Below are 20333 nucleotides of genomic sequence, written 5' to 3'. Positions count from 1 at the left end.
TGTCTTTTGGGACGAAAGTGACATTTTTGGTAGTATACCTTTCTACCGTTGATTTCGAGTAGTGGCAAGAAGCAAGATCTGGCCAGAAGACAACAGCATCCTTGTGGCTTCGAATCATGGGTAGAAGTCATTTTTGTAAACATTCCTTGATGTATATTTCGCTGTTAATTGAAGCAGTGATGATGAAGGGTTTTGAAATCTCACCGCAGCTACAAATGTCTTGCCAGACCATAGCTTTCTTACCAAATTTTTCGACTTCAATCGATGTCTCGGACTGGTTTAACACTTGCCCTTCTCGCACCGTATAATATTTTGGTCCCGGCAAGGATTTGTAATCGAGTTTCACGTAGGTTTCGTCGTCCATGATTATGCAGTTCAAATTTCCAGCAAGAATCGTATTGTACAGCTTTCGAACCCTCGGCCTGATCGATGCTCCTTGTTTAGAACTACGTTTTGGTTGTTTCTGTTTCTTCTAGGTTCGAAGATTCAAACGTTCTTTAGCACGAAGAACATTTGACTTCGATTTGCCCACTTTTTTGGCCACATCCCGAACTGAAACCTCCTTCTTTTGCTCGAACTCCTTCAGTATACGTTTATCCAACTTAGGGTTAGCAGGACCTTTTTTTCGATTCGTTTTCGGTTTATCCTCAAAGGTGTTATCCTCACCGAACTTTCTGATTGCATTTCGCACGGCCTTTTCACTTACTCCTTCTATTTTTGCCATCTTTCTCAGTGACAGTCCGCGTTCTGTGCACCACCATTTGTACACAATTTTTCGACGTTGTTCTGCTGAAAGTCCACGCATTTCGAAACAAACTAATGAAAACGAATAAACAACTGCACAAGTGGTTAGAGAAAAGTGTAAACAACAGGACGTAGTCATAAAAATTGACAGATTCTGAACCATTGCGAAATGGCAGCGGTTTTTGGTTGCGTCCATACATTCTGGGACAGTCTTTATTTGTCTACATATTATCTTATAAAATCAAAAATGATTACACGAAATAAGAAATGAACAGTTCTTGTAACAGATTCTAAAATTCTACAATATAATTGAAATTATATGAGTTCCCCATAAGAGCCCGTGTAAAATTCATTCGACATCCTAAGAAAGGTTCAAATATTGAATGTTAGATGGCGCGTCAGGTAAAATTAGTTTTGCGTTATATTGCCAATAGAATAGCGTTGTCATACATGTATTCATACATATTTGATTCAGGTGATAAAACATTAATTTCAGTCACATTGTGTTTAAAAGGCGACGAAGTTTTTGTGAATTGTGTAATAATTACATTACTAATTTCTGGGTCTATTTCGTCGTCAAAGGGCGGATTTATTATTGCTCCATTGGAAATTCTTAATGCTACATGAATACGTCAAATGTGACTTTGATCTGTAAGAACCCGATTAATTGAAGAGGGGTTTCTTACGGAAGAAAAACAAGTTGGACTATTGGATGATAGAACTGAAAAATAACCAGGAGTGAATTGATTATGAATATGAATTCAGGTCCCCTGTTACGAAACATGTAGATCGATATCTTGAAAGTTTTTGCAAATCGTCTTTGAAGAAATTTATTTGTTCACCAGCGCATTGAATTGGTAAATATGCTGCAGCGATAAAATGGGGTTCCATGAATGGTTTCTATTCCGATTTACTTCCACACTCAAAAAGTTTTTTCCCCCACTGTGCATGGGAAATATTCAAAACATTCTATCATCAAAAGGATGTAGATTTTCAACATTGAAAACTCTCGAAGCGCAAGAAATCCGACCTATGCATACATCAAATGGAAACCGGTTCTCACCTAAATAGGCCGCAACATAAAATCACATAACCCCGGTCACCACGACCGGCTATTGAAAACATCCTGCCTAATTGAACCAGTGGAAAAGCGATTGTTATCGCGAATTGTGCATCACTATCTGCACTGTCGACTGTCGAGTGTACGACGGCCCCGGAACCGGAACCCCCATTGGTGGTCAGGATAATTGTAATCCGACCATTAAATGGATCGGTTTTGCAAAAGGCTCGTAATTGGTTAACGCAAACGCTGTGATTAGTTGTATACTCTAATGCCGCACACCCGAATCGGTACGATTTGCCTCAAACCCCCCCTGTCCTTGGAAGGTGAAAGTGGACGGGGATGGCAGGGATTAGCGGGAATCGATTGTAAATTGGATTCAATTTGATCGGGTCTAATCTAATGGAATCGTTACAGAGGATCCCATCTACAGCAAAATTAGTTTTCGGTTTAGTGCTAGACAAGCTGTTTAATTAACAAAATACGATTCATATTGCAAGTTAGAATGAGAACCAACTGTGTTGAGTATCTGTCAGTGCAGTGCAGTGCAGATGTTGTTCTGTAGGTACAAGGCAAAGACAACAACCGAGACTGATTATCCCTTTCGTTACAAACTAAACTACGGTGGGCGGCGGTGGGTGAAAAATCCTACGGCATTGCATGCCAGCAAACTGCTCTAAGCCGCTTGAACAAGTACGAAAAAGGGCTTAGCTCTTCTCGACAGCGGCTGTAACAGCTTCCATCGGAGGCGGTCACATCGTTCGTGAGTGTAGTAAAGCAGCAAAGCAAAGCAAAGCACCTAGTGTTTACCCAGAACGAGATAAGTTTCGTATTGCGATTCAACACCCCCAGCACCTTGAGAGCCATCCGATGCTGCCGTCGTGTCTGTCTCGGGCACCGCACAGGTAATGGTTCGCGCGTGGGATTGGGTGTGAAAATTCTTACATAAAGTGCACCTCCCCCCTTCGTGTTTCACGAAACGGTACACGCGGAGTGCACACCCAATTAGCGATTACAGTTGATACGGAATGCAGTGCGTTGTCTTCGGCAGATTGGCAGAACTTGGAGATGCCCCACTCTTGTTCACTATAAATATAAGATAGTCGTGAACCTGGTCGAAGAACTCGTTATTATCGCACAAAGCGTACGCTCGGTTCCTCCTAACGTTCCTAGTGAATTCTGTGGCAACAGTGATTCAAAAGTTTGCTTATAACTCTTCACCAGCGGTGTCAAGTGCAGTCAAAATCCTACGACAATGAAAGTGCTGGTGAGTGAAATTCCGCCCACTGCTCGGAACCAGGAACAAAAAAAAAACAAACAAAAAAACCAGCAGAGGCAGAGACTTAAAGTGAATTTTATGTTACTTCCCGGTTTGTTTTTCAATTGCACAAAAATACTGTTGCACTGTCAGGGTGGCGGCTTAAAAGTGATTTCGGACCGAAAGTTTGTCGTTGCGAGGCGTCCTGGCGCAGTGAAAATCTCTCTCGGTGCCGGTCCTTCCGCTAAATTTGAGTACTTATACTTGAAGTCTTGTGATTGACGATGGCAGAAGGGCGGCGGTGACGGGGACAGGTGCTTTCCGGTTGCAAATCTAATGATGACATTGTGCGGAAATTAGATTTGAAGAGACTTTTTTTTTCAAAATCATTTTCATTTATAGAAAACAGAAAATTGTGCCCCATTCAAGCAACATCCAATTTCAAAATATTCAAATTGTCAATGAATCAAATCCAGTTGCTTAATGTGTTCTTTGTTGGAAAGAATAATGCAATTTGAAAGTTTTTCCTTTAACGTTCCGCCCGTTGCTCTCTTGAGTTCTGTCTCCCATCAGGAGCAGACATACGCGGAAGCAACATAACTTCTCATTCACTTCAACCAACCCCCCTCGAAGGTGAAACCGACACCGACAAGAAACTTGATAATGTTTGCAAATGTTCACTGTGTGTCTGTGTGTGTATGTTCGGAGAAAGTCCACCGTGGAGCAGCCGTTGTCTGCTGATTCTGATGGTGGAGTTCCGACAGAAGAAATTAGTTTTACAAGTCAACAGTGAGAACTATGAGTGCAGCCAGAGGACGAAAAAAAAAAGATCTGCCCGATCTGTTGGGACTGGAAGGGAAGAAAGAAAGTAAGAAAAATAGAGCATTGTTAGCCTAGTTGGAAACAGGATGGAAGAAAATGTGACTCGCAAGTTTTGTGGACAGTTACAGACAGATTTATGGGAAATTGCTTCATAGTTGAGATGATGAATTTGATTTATGGCGTTGAACGAAATTGTGTTTGTACCTATTTAAATTTAGTTAGTTTAGTAACAGTTTAGCTTGTCTTCTGTTGTCAGGCTTTGTTACGAATAGTAACTGCATCAAAAGAATGTTTTTTTGACGTAAATACATCTTACTTTACTATGGGGTGCCTCTTTTCAAAAGTCGCCCTGTAGAAGAATGGATAGAACTTTATCGTGAATATCTCAATTCTTTCTCCATTCTATTTTAAAATGTAAACAGCAATTTCAAATTTTCAATAATGTGAAATAACCATACATAACTCCAACATCCAGTTTTCTCAAACTTTTGGAGTCCATGAGGCCTACTTGCCTTTTTCGTACTCGGATAATGGTTTTGAGGTAGTTTCAGTTCCGATGTTCAACTGGACGAGTATAAAAGGTCAAGAAATCGGACTATCGTTTCTTCAAATGCGTGAGAACTTTCCCCCAACAACAACAGCTTCAACAGACCGTTTGCGTGTTTGGGTTGGATTCTGGAACCGAATTGATAAACTGAATTCCAAAACTGAATTCCAAAACTGAATTTTGGAATTGAATTTAGAACCTATGGATTCTGGTCAGAAGGAACGAGCTTAATTCAAGGTTTAAAATTTAATTTTAGAACACAGGTTCAAACGTTAAAACTAAGATTCTGAAACTAGATTTTGGGAACAGAATTTAATGCCTTTCCGATCAACAAGGGATAACAAAATTGTATCCTTGGTTGTTTCGTTTTTTCTATCTAAATTAGTCATAAGCTTGGCCTCGTTAATAGTTAAAACAACAAAAATTATAACTCAATTTAACTTAGGTGATAACAAAATTGTTACAAACCTTGAAATGTAAATATCAATATTATATATAAATTTGTTACAAATTTAGTACTACGCGATAAAAAAAAACCATGAACAGTTAAGCGACTGGTTTCGAACCGGGAAGTTTTGAGTTGCCAACATACGCTACGATTGCATCGGGGCATGAGAACCAACTGAGGTTGGGAGGATATATTGACATCATATAAGAACTAGTGTAAGTCCATATTGCTAGAAAAATAATCTATCGCTCTTCATCTCTTTCGTCGTTTCCATCCAACCGGCATAGGAATGACAAAGGGGCCGACTTTCAATTCGAATCAGTTCGCTCGTTCATTTGAAGTAGTGAATTGTCTGTACGAGGTCTGTTCAAAAAGTTCCCGGAATTTTTTAATTGCGCGCGTCTGGAGAGTCCGGTGGTCAAAAAAATTTTTTTATTGTGTTGGTACATATGTCCCTAATGTATGGTGAAATTTTCAGCTGTATTCATTGTTTACATTCTGTCTTGTAGCGGCTGGTGTAGACGTGTGTTTTTTGAGCTCGGTGATTTTTGTTAGTTTAAACAATGGAAGAATTGAAGAGTCAAAGAATTTGTATTAATTTTTGCGTGAAAAATGAAATAAAGTGTAACCAAGTGTGCGAAATGTTACAGAGAGCCTACGGTGAGTCTGCTATGAAAAATACAAGTGTTTACGAGTGGTATAAGCGTTTCCAAGATGGCCGCGAAGACGTTGAAGACGACGAACGCTCCGGTCGACCCAGCACGTCAATAATCGATGAAAATGTGGGAAAAGTGGAAAAAATGATTATGGATGATCGCCGAATCACAATTAGAGAAGTTGCTGATGAAGTTGGCATATCAGTTGGCTCATGCCATCATATTTTTTCAAATGTTTTGGGCATGAAACGAGTGGCAGCAAAATTCGTTCCAAAACTGCTGAATCTTGATAAAAAAAAACAAGACTTTAATAATGCCCCAACCTCCTTATTCACCAGATATCGCTTCGTGTGATTTTTTCCTGTTCCCAAAGTTGAAGAGACCCATGAAAGGACAACGTTTTTCATCGATTGAAGAGATAAAGGCAGAATCACTGAGAGTGCTACAGAGCATTACAAAAAGTGACCATCAGGGGTGTTTCGAAGAATGGAAAAAACGCTGGCATAAGTGTATTATATCCAGGGGGGATTACTTTGAAGGGGACCATATAGATGTAGACGAATAAATAAGTATTTTTTTTAGAAAAATGAGAATTCCGGGTACTTTTTTAACAGACCTCGTACGTGTATGTATGTCGATTGGCGGGTATATTTGATTAAAATGTGCACTTAATTTTCTCGGAGATGGCTGATCGATTCGAACTTGTATATAACATCGATTCGAATAGCAAGTTTTTATGATTGATTATCAACCAATTGCCCAATCAACCAAGTGACCAAAGTCACATTAGTTTGCGATACCCCAGCAAGAATCCCCGCAAGTATTGTCCAAAAATCATCAAATCAATTGAACTTTCATTCCGGTTTGATTGTTTGATATCTACCTAGATTGACTCACAGAAAAATGATTCAAATGGAAAGTCTTATAATGCGGGTCGGTTGCTTTAGATTCTACATTGCAAATTTCGAATCCCAGCTGATGGTTCCGGATTGGAAGTAAGCAAAATACTACGAAATGCGACTATCATAAATTTATCAGATATGGAAAGATTGACCTTTTCAAATCGAAGGTGTTATGGTGCAATAAATCGTTTTTGTCTGATTCATGAATGTAAAAAGGTTCATATAGATGACAACGGGAAAAATTCGATATCTGCAATTCGTAGATCTTATTAATTGATGACCTAACCAACTCATTTCGATTTTACTGACTTTTGATCCAAAAATTGTGAAAGCGATTCGATATTACTTTAGTTAGCGTTAGGCCATGATGATATCATCAGCGCCACCAGTGAACACTTTTCAATGTAATTTTAACAAAGTTTTTTATTTAGAACTACGTAAAAAATCATCAGATCAACATAGTATAAAGTACAGCAAGAACTAAACATAAATCGATACGAATTTCTCGAGATTTTTTTCCTCTATTTTCAGTACATCCGGGGTCCGTTAAACTAAAGTCGCTATTTTCAATCCTCAACTAAAAGACCTATAAATCGAGAAAGTATTGAGCTGAGTTTAGATTTTGTTTTTGAGCCTAGTTTAGATTTTGTTTTTCGTTTATTGCAGCGTCACTTTTGAAGACGTTTTAAAATTTTTAACACTTATCACTCTGTGTTTTCGGAAACAAAAATTGGCCACCGATAAAATTGAAGAATTCAAGCATTCATTTTACTCCAAGCTTGTGAGAATCATCTCTTAGGAAACATTGCGGATTCAATGAACTGAATCGAATGCTATGTCACTATTTCCAATATTTATTAGTCGAGTTTTAAAGCTTTTGCCTTAACTTTCTTTGTTCATAAGAGAAAAAGCGCAAAATAAAAAACAAACAATACACATTTAAACAAGAGTTTTACAAATCAATTCATTCTCGTGATTCCGTTTATAGCTCTTTCACAAATGGGCGGTCCTACTTTTGATGTCGATTAGTTCATTTCGGATTTGCATATTTTAGTGAAAGAAACTATCAAAATACTGTAGGGGTTTCATTTGTGCCTTTCAGAAGAGCCAATTATGGAATTCTCTACGATATTACACATTGTTCTCGAACGCGAAGCCGCCAAATGCTGGCTTTATTCGCACTTGTTTGGTGCGAATTTTGCACCGTGAAAAGTGCTCAAAATATATCAAATTATTCTAGTCATTTGGTAGTTTGGAGCTTCTTGGTTTTCGGTTTATGCTTAAGTGCGCATGACTAATTTTAATTATTTACGTTTCGCATTCAGCATAATCCGCTAAGCAGACGTAAAGTCATTGCTATTTGCAACGCACTTGTTTCACACTAAAAGTACAATGTCTGTTCTAACGTGCCGATAGTAACGAAACCAATTGACGACAATGCTGACCGCCAACAGATAGTAGTCATTTAGGGGGCTTGGAACCTTAGCACTGATGAGCTAATTGTAAGAGCTTCAAGGGAATATCAATAAACCGGATGTCGCCATCTTGGATTTTGAAACGACGCCAAACATCATTTGCTTGCATCTAATCTTCACATCCGTCCCGATAATACACAAACGTTAACTTTTTATACGAGCTACTTTGATTTACGAACTCCCGTTTAGATCGTAAATGGAGGTTTGGGTGTATACAAAATACAAAAAGTTAAAAAATTTAATTATTTTTATTTATGTTGTCGAGTTACTGACGATCCTACGTAACAACATTGAACAAACAACAATAAAAAAAAATAGTAGGTTTCATATTTAATTTAAAGCCAATTCACAAAAATAACAATTCATTTCCGTTTTCACATTAGTTTTCATTGTGAAAAAATTAAATGTGCAGTTAATTTAAGGTCATGATATATGCCAAGAAAAAAGACGGGTGGGTAATGTTAGAGGCATAACTGGATGTCGTGAATACGAATAAAATTGGTACGCTTTCTTCACACTTCCGAATATCAGTTAGTTGATCGATTGTGTGAATTGTGCAAGCATTCCTCTTCTTCACAACTAGAATTTGAAAGTATGCACCTACACTAAAGTACGGATAAGTTACATCAAACATTCTGACACACAATTAAATATTACGAAATAATTTCTATAGTTTTTTTCATAATAAATAAGGGTGGTTCTGAGAAAACCTTTTAGGAATATATTTATGATTAAATTATCATGTCAATCACATCTTAATATGTCAGTACAGCTCATATATTAATTTCTTATGAATGGCACAATAGAACGCAATCGTTCTCATTCTGAGGCACAATACGATGCACACTGGGGCACATTTGATATCGATGTAATGCGCAGTATCTGTGACAGTGGCACAAGTTTATCATTTCGTTCTGGCAGGCACAATACCATTTGTATTAAGCAGCTAACCCTTGGAAGAAGAGAGACAATTTCGATGCTTCTAGCCTTCATAGTGGACTCGTTTGGACCAGAATCCAATTCTAGAGTTGTGTTCGGAAACTCCGTCTTAGTATCCTAGATCAGATTTTTGTTCAGTTCCTCGTCCAGATTTCAATGCCAGAATCGAGTTTCAGAGTTCTGGAAATGAAATCGGATCTTAGTACTTGATTCTAAGCCGGGATTTCGCACCGAAATCTAGAACTGAGATCAAGATCTTGAGTCTAGACCTCGACTTTAGAGTTAAATTTTGGAAATGAATTCTGGAATAGAATCTGAATTATGAAACCTAATTCTGAAACTGAAATTGAGGCTCAGACCAGATTTTACTTCCAAAATTCCTGTCCGAAACTCAGCTTTAGAAATCCAGGACTAGAATTCAGATCCAAAATTCAGTTGTATTTCATGAATTCAGTTCTAAAACGTATTCAACAATCCAGGTTCAGAATGCAGTTCCAAAATGTAGGTCTATAATTTGAATCCAAAATTCAGTACTTTAATTCTAGAAGTGTAACAGAGTTCAAGAATTAAATTCTGAAGATTTTTGAGCAAAATTCCGGTTTTGGATCCTGGGGCTAAATTTTGTTTCCAAATTTGGTCACCGTTCCATCGACCAGCCCCGCCTAAATGAAATGTGTGCATCCAATGGATACAAATATTATAGAAAGACTTTCGACCCTTTGCAATTGGCAAGCAATCGACGTTATTTTAGTTTATGTTCTTCAGTTTTGTATGAATAGTTGAAATTTTCTAATTTTACCAGTACTTGAGTTTGCATTCAATGTTTCATTTCTTACCGTATCGAAATCTTCCAAACCTTCAGTCTTCTGAACCAGCCAATTAAACCTTTGGAACATAGAAACATGGATATTGCACACTTGCATACAACACTTATAATAAAAATAAAATTATTTTTTATACACAAAAAGTTATTCTTACCTCTTGATTTTGCTTTATGCATCAAGTTATATAAGGATAATATGCAAAATGCTAATTTATGAATTACAAGGATTGGTGCAGATGATTTTCATGAAAACAAATTGACAATTTAAAGTCACATTAAGGGTTCAAATACACTTTAGCAATAGGACGTCAAGGCGAAATACTTGACCTATTTCTAGGATTTTCAATAATTTTCGTGTTTCAATACAAAGCCAATTCGCACCCTCTCATTCTGCTACTAACGCTGAAGGCGATAGCACTCAGTCGATGCCATTCTATTGTCCAAATGTCATCATAGACACACGGGAAGGTATGATATTTAAACTTTTGAGCACCTAAAGACTGTCCCAGAAAGTATGGACGCTACCAAAAACCGCTGCCATTTCGCAATGGTTCAGAATCTGTCAATTTTTATGGCTGCGTCTTGTTGTTTACACTCTTCTCTAACCATTTGTGCAGTTGTTTAATCTTTTTCATTAGTTTGGTGCACAGAACGCGGACTGTCACTGAGAAAGATAGCAAAAATGGAAGTAGTAAGTGAAAAAGCCGTGCGAAATGCAATCAGGAAGCTCGGTGAGGATAACACCTTTAAGGATAAACCGAAAACGGGTCTAAAAAAATGTCCTGCTAGCCCTCAGTTGGATAAACGTATACTGAAGGCGTTCGAGCAAAAGAAGGAGGTTTCAGTACGGGATGTGGCCAAAAAAGTGGGCACTTCGAAGTCAAATGTTCTTCGTGCTAAGGAACGTTTGAGTCTTCGAACCTAGAAGAAGCAGAAACAACCAAAACGTAGTCCGAAACAAGAAGCATCGATCAGGCCGAGGGTTCGAAAGCTGTACAATACGATTCTTGCTGGAAATTTGAACTGCATAATCATGGACGACGAAACCTACGTGAAACTCGATTACAAATCCTTGCCGGGACCACAATATTATACGGTGCGAGAAGGGCAAGTGTTAAACCAGTCCAAGGCATCGGTTGAAATCGAATAATTTGGTAAGAAAGCTATGGTCTGGCAAGCAATTTGCAGCTGCGGTAAGATTTCGAAACCCTTCATCACCACTGCTTTAATGAACAGCGAAATATACATCAAGGAATGTTTACAAAAACGACTTCTACCTATGATTCGAAGCCACAAGGATCCTGTTGTCTTCTGGCCAGATCTTGCTTCTTGCCACTACTCGAAATCAACGGTAGAATGGTAAACTACCAAAAATGCCACTTTCGTACCAAAAGACACGAATCCCATAACTTCGACCAATTGAGGAATTTTGGGCATTAACGAAGGCACATCTTAGGAAACATGTTTCGGCAACCGAAACCATTAAACAGATTAGAAGTTACTAAAATTCAGTTGCAGATCAGATTCCATAGTTATGGGCTAGGATTCAGGCTTAGAATTCAGTGTCGAACCAGAATCTTGACCTCAGTTTCGAAATTTAACCCAATTCCAGAACACAGGTCCAGTTGTCCAGTGAACCAGAATTCAGGTCCAGAACTCAGTTTCAGAACTCAGTTCCCGAGTTCAGCTTTGAAATCTGTTAAAGAATCTTGCATCAAATTTAAGGTCCCGAATTCAGTTCTAGCATACAGCTACAAAATTCGGTTAAAGAATTCCAGATACAGAATTTAGATTTTTTAACACCAAAGAAAAAGAATCATTCCGTTTTATTTGTACAGGGTCCGCAATGTAACTTTTTTTTTAAACATGCAATAAAACACAAACGGTTGATCCGATTTCAAAATTTATTTGTTCATATTAAAGTACAATCATTCCGGTTAATTTTGGAATATCATTTCATTCAAATGGCTGCCTCGGCTGGCCTTGCAGTACGCCATACGGTCGGTTCAGTTTTTTAGTACATTTTCGATTGTATGCAGCTTTATTTCAGCTATGGCTGCACGAATTTTTTCCTTCAAGGCTTGAATTGTCTCTGGCTTGTCCACATAACACTAATCTTTGACAGTCCTCCAAAGAAAATAGTCTAACGGCGCCAAATCACAGCTCCGAAGCGGCCAAACGACATCCGAATTTCGACTGATAATTCGATCTTCGAAGACTGTGCGCAAAAGATCGATCGTAGCGTTGGCTGTGTGGCACGGAGCGCAGTCTTGTTGGAACCAAATGGTGTCCAATTCTTCCTCTTCGAGTAACGGGAAGAACCAATCGCTAATCATGGCGCGGTAGCGCTCGCCATTGACCGTGGCGGCGGCTCCTGCCTCATTTTTTAAAAAAAAATGACCCAATGATGCCACCAGACCAAAATCCGCACCAAACCGTCACTCTCTGAGGATGCATCGGCTTCTCCATGATAACGTGCGGGTTTTTCGTCCCCCAGATGCGACAATTTCGCTTGGTAACATACCCGCCGAGATGAAAATGTGCCTCATCCGAGAATATGATTTTTTGGCACACATTCCGCAACATTACCATGATTTTCAAAGTAAAATTGTACTATTTTCACGCGTTTCTTAAGCGTATACACAACCATTTTCGTTCAGCGGAAGGATAAAACTAAGTTTCTGTCAAATCAGAAGTGACATTAAGGTTACCAATGTCAAAATAACCCCTAGTTCAAAAAAAAAGTTTAATGGCGGACGTTATCTACTAACCTTTTTTAAAAAAGCTATTGAAACAGAGTTTGTTCCACGAGAATCCAGAAAGAGCATGGATATGCGATAAGTCAACTCTATTCTGATAAGTGATTTTAATTGTTTCAATGATTACATTTGGTTGTTTTAACTGTATTCCTTTTTTACTCACAAATATCATTACTTTATCCCACTCTATTCACAAATATATGAACAAATAAAGTTTTACCATTACTTTTAAAGTTATTTTCCCTGGTTCCTATCCACCGTCAATGTAATGCATCAGCAGTTTATATTGAACCGCTAGGTGGCATCCGCAGTTCAACACAAACTGCCAATGCATTGAATAGTCGAAGACGAAATCTGAAAAATAGTTGTATGTGGTGGCCGTATTGGTCACATTGGTACAATATTTTAAGCAGCTCTTCATCTCTTATACGATCGTTTTTCACTTGTTTCTATCTGGAAATACGACAGCCTAAATCCATTATTTCAATTGAAATCAAATACTGCGTCGACGAACCCCACCAACTTGATTCGCATGCAGATCTTGATTCATGGATACGCCTAAAAAATCTTACAATAGATTTTCACTGTGTGCTGTTTTTGTTGCCCTAACTTAGAACCAACCGTCATTTTGATAAAAAAAACAACATTCAATAAATTCTTTCCTAACCAAAATTTACAACTTCCCGCCCCATTGTCGTAGAAAATAAAACGTTTCCGATTGAACGAAATGTTCTTCTGGTAGAGTTCCGTGTTGGAAAAATGCCCACCCGTTAGTGGCGTGCTGCAAGCTGCGACGGACGAGAGGACCCACGTGTTGCGCCCGACATTCCGATATTTATGCTTCTCTCGTTTCAATCTTATTGCAGGCAATATTCACCGTCTCCGCCATTGTCTGCCTGGCCGGTGCCATCCCCCTGGACTCGATTTCGGCTTTGTCGGCCGTTGCGGATGGACCTGAAGGGGTGAGCAAAAAAACCGAAAAGCGAGGCATCGGGCTCGGCTATGGACTGTCCGGGTTCGGCTATGATGCCCCACTCGGCTACACGGCCACCGGTTATCATCCGGCCACCGGTTACGTGGCTCCGGTTGCCACCACCACCACCGTCATCAAGGCTGGATATACGGGCATTCCGGCTGCCACCGGGGCTGGTAAGTTGTTTTTTTTTGTTCCTATGGGCATTTGTTGAAATGACACTTTGTCAGTGTCGTGCCAACTGGCAGAGAATTTTGACACCCACACTGTTGACTCAATCGAAACCGATTGACGCCGTGTCCGTAGGAGGAATAATTTTTCGAAACATTTCCCACAGGTTATACCGGTTACCATGGTTTCTATCCGGGATACACCACGGGCTACAGCACCGGTTACGGTGGACTCGGATACGGTGCCATTCCGGCCGCTAGTGGAGCAAGCTACGCCAAAGTTGTCCAGCCGGCTACCACGTCCTACAGTAAGGTGATCCACACCTACCCACATTACGGATCCACGGTTGGCTCCCACGCCCTGGGATATACCGGACTCGCCGGTTACCACGGAGGATATGTGTACTAACGAAACGAACCTCAGGACTCACCACGCCATTCTGTAGATAGGTTGCCCTAATTATGCCACTATTTATTGTTAACCTAGAATATATATACATACGTCAATATCGTAATCTGATGCAATTGTTATAACCATGGACAGGATTTTTTAATAAAATTCCAACTGGCTGGGTTTTGTTTGCATTCTTTCACTTTTCAGCCAAGCAGGATTTAAAACATCGAGATTCAGTCAGCTGGAAAATCCCGTAAAAGCTTCGTCGCGGAGTGACCGGCGAAGTGCCGCATTCAAGTTGATTTGGTCGAAGAGAAGCGTATAATCGCATAATCACTGTTTCAAAAAAGTTTTCCAATTTACTTTTCATTTTTCGGTTGATTTTTCCCATTCTTGTCACATCCATCCGATGGCGGGTCAGACCGGGTCTCGGACGGTTTCTCTGCTGTTGGTCAATAAAGCCAGATCAACCCGAATGGAAAGCCGTTTTCTATTCAGTGGAGTTCCAATGCTGGGTAATAAATTAAAAAGTTTGGACCTGATTCGCTCCGGAATATGGCGGACGGTTGTTACACGAATCACACTTTCTTTTTATTACTTTACGCTTCGCGCGTGTGGAGAAAACATTTGCTATTCCGCTGGTGTTTCTTAATGACTATTTAAGGTTCTAACTTGTCGCGCGGTTGTGGAAGAGCGCGATGAAGAACATCGAGCCAGAAAGAGATCATTAAAAAGTAGTTTGCTCTTTCAGATGAATTATTTTGAGATAAATTGTTCTTATTACATATATCAGAACATGAATCAATACAAAAATTACAAGAATTACAAGGGGAAAGATGCGTAAAAACAAGTTTCATCATCTTTTTCCCGGATTTGATCAGGTGAAACTATCATATAGTTGAAAATGAAACAAATCAGTCGTTTCTGCTTATAATGGCAATTCAAGGAAAAGTAGAAACTTTTAAAAGAAACCTTTTCCATTTTGCAGAAAACGTCCAGTGAAAAATAATTTCGTTTCAGTTCCCTTGCACTACCATACACTGCATCAGCAATTAACACATTTCTATATGGATTTTCTGTTGCAGATTTTGCTTTAAAATTAAGATTTACATACATTTTATTGAAATTCCAGCGAAATAGAAACCTTTGCTCGAAGAAGTAATAAGGAGTGCATCGAAAAGTAGTTAGCAACGTTGATTATTGAATAAAAAAGCGAAAAAAACACATATTTTGACATCAGTTTTCGATATATTGTAGAAAAATTACATTTTTATGCATTTCACTGATTATATTCTGCGAAACTCTCGCACTTTGGATTTGACATTCTTCATTAAATTCTGCATAGTTACTTTTGTGACTTTCCTGGTGGCAGCTGTCCAGTTTTTTATAACTCCTGCATGTTTTGGAACACTGTACCTTCCTTCCGAAAGTGCCGCTTGACAATTGCCCAATACCTTTCAGTTGGCCGAAGATCCGGGCAGTTCGGTGGGTTGATGTCTTTTTACACGAATTGTACATTATTTTTTGACAACCACTGAAGAACGAAGTTGGCGTAGTGGGCTGAAGCCAAATCCGGCCAGAAGAGAGGAGGAGCCTTATGCTTTCTTTACAGTGCACAGTGGTCTAAGAAGCAAAATTAGCAGGAAACAATTGTTTACGCTTTTAATATTGGCCTAAGTGATTTGAAGTCTTCGGCACATTAGTTCCACTTAATAAATTGCGTTTTTCGGCCATAGTTGTTTTAGGGTGGTCCTAAAACAAACTATGAATTAACAAATTATTTCAAAATTTGGATGAGATAGAACAATGCATCTTTCCACAATAATTTAGAATAATCAATTTAAGGCAACTTTGTCGAAGATATTGGTTGTGTATCTTTAACCGTTTTTATATTAGAAGGGTCAACATATCCTTAGTTAGGGTGCTTCTTAAAAAAACAGTTTTTATTCAATAACTTTTTCATTTGAATTTTCTCAATAAAGTAATGTTCTAAGAAATTCAGGAGCCTAAAAAGACGCAACTTGGAAGAAGATTTTTTTTTATACTACCTGGATTAAATAGTTATGTAAGATTTTAACAATAAAATACGCCTTTTTTAAATAACGGTTTCTAAATATGGGGCAATCCGAAAAAAAATTTTTATTGCATTTGATAGTTTGTACTTTTTTATATAATACTAGCTGAATGACCCGGCGTTGCTCGGAAATGTTTCGGGAAGAAAAGGCCGAACAAAATTCCCGAAGTTGTCCTACTTAGTGTAATACTCTGAGCAGTGTATGTTGCTATTCAATCAATTTTACCTTACACTTCCCATGTTTGGGGCACTTGCTGCACTCCCTCTCCCTTAAAATAACCTTTTAATCTACATTGACATAAAAGTAGTATCTGTATTTGTCAAGAGGCATCGTTTCTCGTAGAATAAATTTTATATTGAACTCCCTATTTATTAGTGAACTTACTACAGCTCTCCTCCATGATAACCCTTATGACCACCTCTTAGTAGTGTACGAAGTATCTGTAACGATAGCAATACTATCTAGTACAATCTTGACATTCTTGCCCCTCTCTTATTTTATAAAAAATTCAAGATGAAAATTGATTTTCAAGATCCCCTTCTCCTAGTCTGAATCCGACCCCCTATCTTGTTTGACGACGAATAAGAAAATGTTACGATAAATCTTTGTCATGAATATCTAAGCTTGTCGTGAACACCTCTGAATAGTAAAAAGTACCTGTGCCAAGTTTGGCGATAATTTACTGAGTTGTTATGGTACTTTGCTCCCCCCCACTCTCCCCACCTAAAAAAAATCCAACCTAGTTAGGTATGGTGAGTTTGAGTTGTTTTGGAGTTACGTTCGATTATATTAACAATTTGAACTTTGCTCCTCCCTTGGATGAGACCCTTACTTTATTCAACCGCTTTAACTCTCTTCTTAATAATGCTCTTAGGATCATCTGAAGCGCAAATAATATCTGTACTCAGCAAGTACGTTTTATGGAAAATTCTATAAGCTTCACATTAAACTTCCTTTTTTAGAGGCAATCATTATATCCACCTCCCACAAATATCCTTAAAACCACATTTAAGTTTTTCAAAATGTATGTATGGTTTTAAAAAGTATCAATTCTCTTTAAATAAGATAAATTTCGACATGGCCTCCTCAAATTAAGAACACTTGCTACACACTCTCTCCCCTGAGAATGTCCTAATGAAGAGCAAGAAGTACCTATGCCAGGTTTGATTGCAATACGTTCAGTAGTTTTGGAGTTATGCCGTTAAAAACATTACACCCCTCTTTTTAATGGTACATCCAAACCCCATATAATCATGCCTACGGAATGCAAAATGTTTCTATGGTTTTTAAAAAGTATCGATTCTCGTCAAATTAGACACATTTTTTCATGACAATCCCCCCCTCCCCTCCCTGTTAAACACACTTGCTATGCTCCCTCCCCCGTAAAGTCATATCTAATGTATGCAAAATAGTTCTACGGTCTTCAAAACGTATCGATTCTTGTCAAGTTATATGAATTTTTCCATGACCCCCTCTTGTTTATGACACTTGCTACGCTCCCTCCCATATAAATATACTCCCTAAACCATCTCTGAAATACAACAAGTACCTGTGCCAAGTTTGGTAGCAATCCGTTTAGTAGTTCCGAAGTCGAAGTTACCGCGTTACAAACATACAAACTTACATCCATTTTTATATATATAGATTAGAAAAAATTAGAAAACAGTTATTTTTCTATCTCATTTAAATCAAAATTTCGTGCAAGTATTATGAAGTACGTAATACACAAATTTCTAACAGCAGAAAACTTGGTTTACACTTGGTTCGTGATAACAGATACAATATACTGTTAAATACAAAGTATCGAAACATGACACGCCCGTTCGATTCCTGCCTCTGATCATATCTTTTCCCAAAAAATCATCTTTTCTGTGATTCTGTGATTTCCTCATTCCAATTTACAGCATTTCTGGCAAAACTTTTTTCAATAAAGTCTTTTTAGTACACTTTTTTCCTAAGAAAATTGATGAAAAAGCACTCTATATTTCTTTATCTCATTTATAGAATTTCAAAGGGCCTAGGGACTTCATAAAATTTTATTACTTGATTTAGGCTTTCCATAAAATATATGTAGGTGCATTTCAATCTGCGACACTGCTTCCTATAATTAATAATAATTAATGTATATAAAAGTTAAAATGTTAAAAAACTTTGTAACGAAAAGGCTAAACCAAGCACAGTCTTCAACAAAAATTTGTAATTTTACATTTTTAGTCATTGTCTCGAACATAGTAGACATTAAAAACAATAACGAAAAAAGTTCTGTACAAATAAATTTAATTGAGGGTCTTCAAACCTGTTTCGTTGGCAGCTGGCTGCGGATTGAAGTTAAAATTGTAAGATGACATATATCTATGGATTCCCTTTTGTCAGACCTTGTCAGCTTCGAGCGAAATCAATCTTCAGTTCAACAACGCCATCGCACGGCATCACATTCAACATATCATGTCAATTGTATGGGTCCGCAAAAAGCAAAGTCTTGGCATTACATTCCTTTTGTGGAATTTGACCTTTCTGTTTCAACAGACTTCGCAACCAATTCTTAGCGTACAGAACCATTGCATGGCTAGTACTATGGATCCTACTGACACTAAGAATCCTTCCAGGTCGGGGCTCGAACATACGACAGCTGGCTTGTAAGACCAGCGACCCGGGATATGTATGGGTGCGCAGTGCTGCTATTTTTGCGCGCACGAATTTGACATTTCTCTCCCCTGCTTCTATGTACGAGATTCGATGCGGACTCGGCTGAGGGCACCATGTTCGCAAAAAAGGATGTTGCCAATGATTTGTTCGGGAAATGTGAGAGCTGGATATCTTGTTAATATGATGTCTTTGCTTTTGTGCGAACGTTCATGCGATGCAAAAGGGAACGATTGAAACCGTCAGAATTAAAATTGGTCATGTGCACTTTAGCATAAACCGGTCCCCCAAATGACTACTATTTGTTGATGGCTAGAATGGCTGTGAATTGGTTTCGTTTCTTTCAGCACTACAGGTGCCAAACAAGTGTGTTGCAAATAGCAAAACCTTTACGCCTGCTTAGCGGTTCATGTTAATCCGCAAGGTGGCAGTCAGCGATGCCAGATCGTGCAAGCTGAGTTTCCGTATTCCATTTATTATTTGGATGGTGGTGTAGGAAAAAATCATTATAAATCCCGACTTCCTTAAAAATCTGTATTTTTTACCAAATCCGTATAAAATTCAGTAAATTTTACCAACGTACACGAAAATCAGTAGGGTACTGACAATCTGTACATCTGGTAACCCTGGTCCGAAGCTATGGCAAAATGGTCGGGTCAAATATTTATAGATTCCCTTTTATGCGATAGCTCGTACGGTCGAGAGGATGACATCATGATGGCATGCTGTGATTGGCTCGTGAAAACATAGGTCGATTCAAACAAATTTTACAATAGTATGCTATTGATAGACCGAAACGACGCTTTCATACATATTTATGTGAAATATTACCAAATCAATTGGTAGTTAAATTATATAAATCCATCGACAAATGACTGAGTAATAAATGTTAAAAATTATGACAGAAAAAGAAGAAAGGGTTACGCGGCTAGATTTGTATTTTTCAATTAATTGACACCCGGTCCAGTATAGTGAAGAGTAAAGCATTTTTAATGCCAAAATCATGTCTGATTTTAGACATGGATTATCACTAACCGAGAAATCTACGATGATTATTAGCACTCGAAAGAATATGGAAAAAATCTCATCCCGTTCAATATCACTATAGTCTCTTGTGATAATGAAATGATAATCATTCAAAATCAATATGGTGAGTGATGTATTGTATATCAATTTTAAACTAATCTTAATATGCCTTGCCGTGATTAAAAACAATTAGACCAACATACCAAACACCAAATATACCAATAGCCATTAGTAGAGTCACCATGGTATTTTACTGATTACTCGAATTTCTATCTTTGCTTCGACTATAAAAAGCAATACCGTAGAAAAAGTAGTTCGAAAATTATCTAATACTGCTGTTATAGCGACACAAAAACTCCAAACGAATGCTTCTAATTTCATCTCACTCTTGAAGTCAGTCTATCGAACAGAGAAAACTGATCTCGCTTTAATTAATGGTTTTCGTATATGAGATGAATGGGGGTACCCTATACCCTATAATGACAATAACAAAAATTCAATCACAATGCATGTTTCATGCAGTAGTTGCAAAAATATTGAGTTTCATACGCAGAAGTAACAGGAGCGCAGGACTTGGCTAGAGCGACCCCAAACAAGCGTTCCAAACAGCCCGGTGGCA

General features: G+C 38.3%; 1 protein-coding gene across 1 annotated transcript; it reads left to right on the top strand.

Annotated features, from left to right (window-relative positions):
- Positions 1-2887: 2887 nt before the first annotated feature.
- Positions 2888-14154, top strand: LOC131429993 (shematrin-like protein 2). The gene is made up of 3 exons (XM_058594592.1): positions 2888-3071; positions 13300-13582; positions 13744-14154. Exons 1-3 carry the CDS (start codon positions 3060-3062, stop codon positions 13983-13985), a joined length of 537 nt encoding a protein of 178 aa, XP_058450575.1. The 5' UTR covers positions 2888-3059; the 3' UTR covers positions 13986-14154.
- The last annotated feature ends 6179 nt before the right edge of the window (positions 14155-20333 follow it).

This window comes from Malaya genurostris, chromosome 2 (assembly GCF_030247185.1).
Source record: "Malaya genurostris strain Urasoe2022 chromosome 2, Malgen_1.1, whole genome shotgun sequence".
Lineage (NCBI taxonomy): Eukaryota > Metazoa > Arthropoda > Insecta > Diptera > Culicidae > Malaya > Malaya genurostris.
Note: the sequence above shows the minus strand (reverse complement) of the source record. Positions and strands in the feature narration are given on the sequence as shown.